This window comes from Musa acuminata, chromosome BXJ3-7 (assembly GCF_036884655.1).
Source record: "Musa acuminata AAA Group cultivar baxijiao chromosome BXJ3-7, Cavendish_Baxijiao_AAA, whole genome shotgun sequence".
Classification (NCBI taxonomy): Eukaryota; Viridiplantae; Streptophyta; class Magnoliopsida; order Zingiberales; family Musaceae; genus Musa; species Musa acuminata.
In genome coordinates this window covers 11745440-11750355 of record NC_088355.1, presented here as the reverse complement: position 1 = coordinate 11750355, position 4916 = coordinate 11745440, and the positions used below count along the sequence as shown (strand labels likewise).

Here is a 4916-nt window from a genome sequence, read left to right as displayed (position 1 = left end):
AGTAGTAGCAGAAGGAGTCATTACAATATTTGGTGGACAAAATCCTATGTTGATGTCATTACCATGTCTCCAAACAAGTTCTCAGATATCTATATAATAACTAAACACCACATTGTCTTTTCACACTTCATCATCCCGATAAAAAATTAAAATGAGATGAAATATTTATATAACAATCAAGTCCTAAATTTTAATATTTCTTTCCTTTAAAACGATTTCCTTATTTAGATTTCTTGACGTCCAAAAACATTATAAACCCAAAAAAATTGTTTTATCGACTCAAAGACATGACGAGGAAGGAGACAACGCCCTGAATGCTTTCCGTCCTTTACCTTCACAAGAAAGAATCCCTCAACAGCTTCATCCCGTGAAGAAGGAACGACCAAATAGCTTGTCACAGCTACGTCACCTTCCACCTGGCGGACTACGCAAGCAATGGGTCCCCTTTGCCGCCGGTCCGATTCGATCGGTGGACGCGCGATTAGTCAGGAAATCCGCGGGTGGGCGGATCCGAACCGGTATCCAATTTTGACTTTCCAACTCGCCTCCCTTCGACAGTCCAGCGGGGCAACTGCTGTGGGCGTGCGGCCACGGCGGCGGTCCCTTTAGATGACTCAATTTTCCTACCGCTGAACCAATTTGTTCTTTGCTGTGGACCCCGCAGTTCCGGTGGTGAGTACAGATCGTCGTGACCGCCGAGCGCGGCGTATTCCCTGGAACTTACGTGCTACCTAATCCGGTCCGTTTTAAATCTCATCCCACGAGAGGCGGTTGTATCCAATCTCCCCCCTGACGCTAATCTCTCTGCCGCCCGCTCGCCTCGCTTTCCTTCTCTCCCAACCCAAATCCGACTCGGAGGCGCCGCCGCTCGAGATCCATCCCTTCGTCTCCCAAGGTACCAACGCTTTTCCCCCTTCTTCTCTTCGATCGCTGCCTTCGATTCCAACTCTTTTCGCTTCTTTTGTGCCTCTTATATGGGCAAAATCTTGGGAGATTTCGTTTCGGTTTTGGGTGCTATATTCTTGATTGCAGTCATGATCGATAATGAATCTTTTGTCTTGATTGATGAGAACAAATTTCTTTTCCCGTTTTGCATTTCTTTTTCTCTTTTCTACGGTATTTATATTTGTTCTTGTTGAATAATCTCTGATATTTTGGGTCTGCTTCTCTTCTTTGTCGATAAAGATATGTTGTTTTAGGGTTCGATTTTGTGTCTTGGAATGAGCGCAGATTTGCCTTCTTTATGCCAAAAGTAAGGTCCAAAGAAACGTGGAGATCGTGCATAACAGTAGGCTGGGTGTTTACGGTTCTTGCAATGGTTCATCTGGCGTTGGTTTGATCTTTGACGGTGATCAGATTGATCTCATTTGCTGGGTGATTGTCACAGATAAAAGTGAGAATATATATATATATATATATATATATATATATATATATATATATATATATATATATATATATATATATATTATTTGGGCGTAAAAAAGGGGTTTACAGCAGTGGCTTCTTGTTTGAGTAAATGATCACTGTTGATGAATCATATCTTGGAAGCCTTGGAAAATTATATAAGAGGGAGTTTAGGTGTGGTTGTTTTGGCTTTATCATAGTCAATGAACCTATATAAGATCTTCCTTCACTGTACTGTGTTAAAATATGTTTATTGTCTTCCTCTGTGAGTTGTCACTCTTTTCTGTCACCGCATCGTGACATCCGCAATCATTGTAGTTTCAACATGAACTTGGCCTTGAGTAGGGAATTATTATTGATATAAATGAAAAGGAGTTCTGCCTTTACACCATTGTCGCCTGGTTAAGAAAATTCCAGAGGAATTAATAGCTCCACCGATTTGAAATTATCCTCCGTACCTGAAGGCAACTTTTGCCTTAAAGCAAAGCAGTCAGGACTTTTATTTTACCCACATCAAATTCAGCATCATGATAGTCAATTTTTTTTGTTCAGTAAATTAGAATACTCAGTGCAGTCAATTGATAGACATTTGACCTACTGTATTTTCCTTTTGGGAGGCTCTCTGTCAGCCATAATTGATTGATTTGATAGTTTATTTTATTTAGAGCATCTGATGCATCGGCTGGTGCTTGCCTATGCAATAGCACAATCTGCCAATGAAAACAAGTTCTTATAATATAGACATAATTACTACGTCCTACTTGGTGGCTTAATCTTGCTTTAGGATTGAAAGCAATTCGTAGAAGAATTATTCAACTTTGATAACTACTGATGTGACAACTCATTATATAATTAAAAATAGAACTGCTCAACCTAGAAATTGAATAGCCTATCTCAATTTTTAAAGAGTCCTTGATCATACAAATAGCCAAGATCTTATCTGAGCATACATACTAAATTACAGGGTACGGACCCTTATGCTTCAAGATATCTTGATCTCTTTACAAGGGACAGGTATTTAATTGCATCAAACCTGGTGTACGTTCGTTCTTCACTCTCCATAGCTTAATTTAGTTGGTTGGCAATATTATAATTCTAAGGTTTCCTTGCTATTGATTTCTTCGTTTTATTGACTTGTGATATCTTGACATTGAATATTGGAAACTTGTGACATTTCCATCAGTTTCTGCAGTCATCTTCTGATTATAAAGTATTGTAATGTTTGGTTTAGTTATTATTTCAGATCATTAAATTGTTTATGTTGAATTTGTCATGATTAAAACTTGTAATTTTCATATGCTACGTGGGAACTTCCATTCACAGTGAATTTTCTTTGTTGTGAAGCGCTTCTCGACATTGTTTGCTAGTGTTAAAAACACGTTGATTGAAGGGAGAATGTCTGATAGGCATTTTACTTGTTATTTCAGATGGAGACGCAGAACTCCGAGTCAGCTCAAATTATTGAAGTAGACATGGATGTGCCTCCCGGGGTTTCTGGCCTAGGCGGGAACAAGATTTGCGGGGGTGCAGCTTGTGATTTTTCTGATATCAGAAGCAGTTCACATGATGCCAAAGAGCGATCTGCCTCGATGAGGAAACTTATGGTTGCTGTTATCCTTTGCGTCATATTCATGGGCGTCGAAGTGGCTGGAGGTGTTGCAGCAAACAGTCTTGCAATCTTAACTGATGCTGCTCATCTCCTCTCCGATGTTGCCGCTTTCGCTATCTCCTTATTCTCGCTCTGGGCATCTGGATGGGAGGCAACACCACAGCAATCATATGGCTTTTTCCGAATAGAGATTCTTGGAACATTGGTCTCCATTCAGATGATATGGCTTTTAGCTGGCATACTGGTTTATGAAGCTATTGACAGAATCATACATGACAACGGTGAGGTCCAAGGCAAACTGATGTTTGCTGTTGCAGCATTTGGCTTGTTGGTGAACATTATAATGGCTGCCGTGCTGGGTCATGAGCACGGCCATGGACACGGTGGACACAGTCACGGCCACACCAAGGCCGACCATGACCACTCTCAGCATGATGCTGACCACCGTCACAACCACTTACATGGCGCAGAGCATACTCGTTGTCATGGCATTTCTGTCACAACCCATCATCACCACCATCATCATCATACAGGTGAGGAGAAGATCCCACTTTTAGGAGACGTCGAACGTTCTCCAGCTGAGAATTCTGGTGTTAGGACGCAGCAGCGCAACATCAATGTCCACAGTGCTTATCTACATGTTCTTGGAGATTCAATCCAAAGCATCGGAGTCATGATTGGAGGGGCTCTCGTATGGTACAAACCCGAGTGGAAGATCATCGATCTGATTTGCACGCTCATCTTTTCCGTCGTCGTGCTGTTGACTACCATCAAGATGCTGAGGAACATCCTGGAGGTGCTCATGGAGAGCACCCCGCGAGAGATAGACGCTAGCAAGCTGGAGAAAGGTCTCTGCGAATTGGATGGCGTGGTTGCCATTCATGAGCTCCACATATGGGCGATCACGGTGGGGAAGGTCCTCCTTGCCTGCCATGTCACGATCACTCCAGACTCAGATGCCGATCATGTGCTCGATCTGGTGATAAGATACATCAGGAGGGAGTACAACATCAGTCATGTGACCATCCAGATAGAGCGACAGTAGGCTTCTTCGATGTGAGTTCAAATAATCACTGGTCATAACTCTTTAAGAATTCTGTGTACGACGATACCGTGGTCTCTTAGTCTTCTAATCTCCAGTTAGTTGTCAGCCTATGCATCTCAGTGCTTCAGCTGATCCTCGCATTGGCAAAGTGTGGAAGAAGAAGTTGATCGGCAATCACGTGAGATTTGATGAATTATGGCTGGTAGGATGGGTGGTGTTCAGCCTTGCATTCTTGTACCTTGTTGCTGATTCATGGATGCAGATTGTGGTAATTATCTGAGCTTTTTCTGCATTTATGTTTGGCTCCTCGCTAAAATCCTCATTTTTCTACATGGCTGAAATGTTTGGACCAGAGAGGGTTATGGATCTCGTCCAAATATAAAGGCACAAGCAGTTTGATCCTTGGCTGATCTTGCTAACAATTGACCGGCTGAGTGTCTTGGATCAACAAAATCTATAAGATCTTTGATCATAATTTCACGGATAAATATGAATATAGAGTATTTAATATAATATTTATATATATCTATATCTTTTGACTTTTTGTTTATATTCTTCTCTAGAGGACCTGTGTAGGCTTGACATCCTTATTATGATTTATTTTTATGATTGTTTTAGTCTTATAAATATAAGTTGAACGCAATCGTTATACAAAGATAAAATTATTTAAAAATAAATCATTCATATAGTCATTTTAAGAATTTTCTAGTTATGTAGAGTGATATGAAGTGTCAATCAACATAGCTTTAAGAGTTACTCGGGTGGTTATAATTGGATGGGCCTTTAAGATAGTGTTTAAAATTGATTTGTTGTTTTGTTCATTATGTAGGCACTTGTATGGACCTTTAGTTGTGG

General features: G+C 40.8%; 1 protein-coding gene across 3 annotated transcripts; it reads left to right on the top strand.

Annotated features, from left to right (window-relative positions):
• The first annotated feature begins 755 nt into the window (after positions 1-755).
• Positions 756-4353, top strand: LOC135583876 (metal tolerance protein 1-like). Of its 3 annotated transcripts, none has more exons than XM_065160902.1 (3): positions 756-895; positions 2835-4072; positions 4168-4353. In XM_065160902.1, exon 2 carries the CDS (start codon positions 2835-2837, stop codon positions 4059-4061), a length of 1227 nt encoding a protein of 408 aa, XP_065016974.1. In that variant the 5' UTR covers positions 756-895; the 3' UTR covers positions 4062-4072; positions 4168-4353. The 3 variants fall into 3 exon arrangements, with proteins under 3 accessions (XP_065016974.1, XP_065016975.1, XP_065016973.1); XM_065160903.1 differs by having other exon boundaries at positions 4161-4353; XM_065160901.1 differs by having other exon boundaries at positions 2835-4353.
• The last annotated feature ends 563 nt before the right edge of the window (positions 4354-4916 follow it).

Bases quoted from the DNA above. Each gene is read 5' to 3' on its own strand.
- LOC135583876 (XM_065160902.1), top strand. From the start codon at position 2,835: ATGGAGACGCAGAACTCCGAGTCAGCTCAAATTATTGAAGTAGACATG.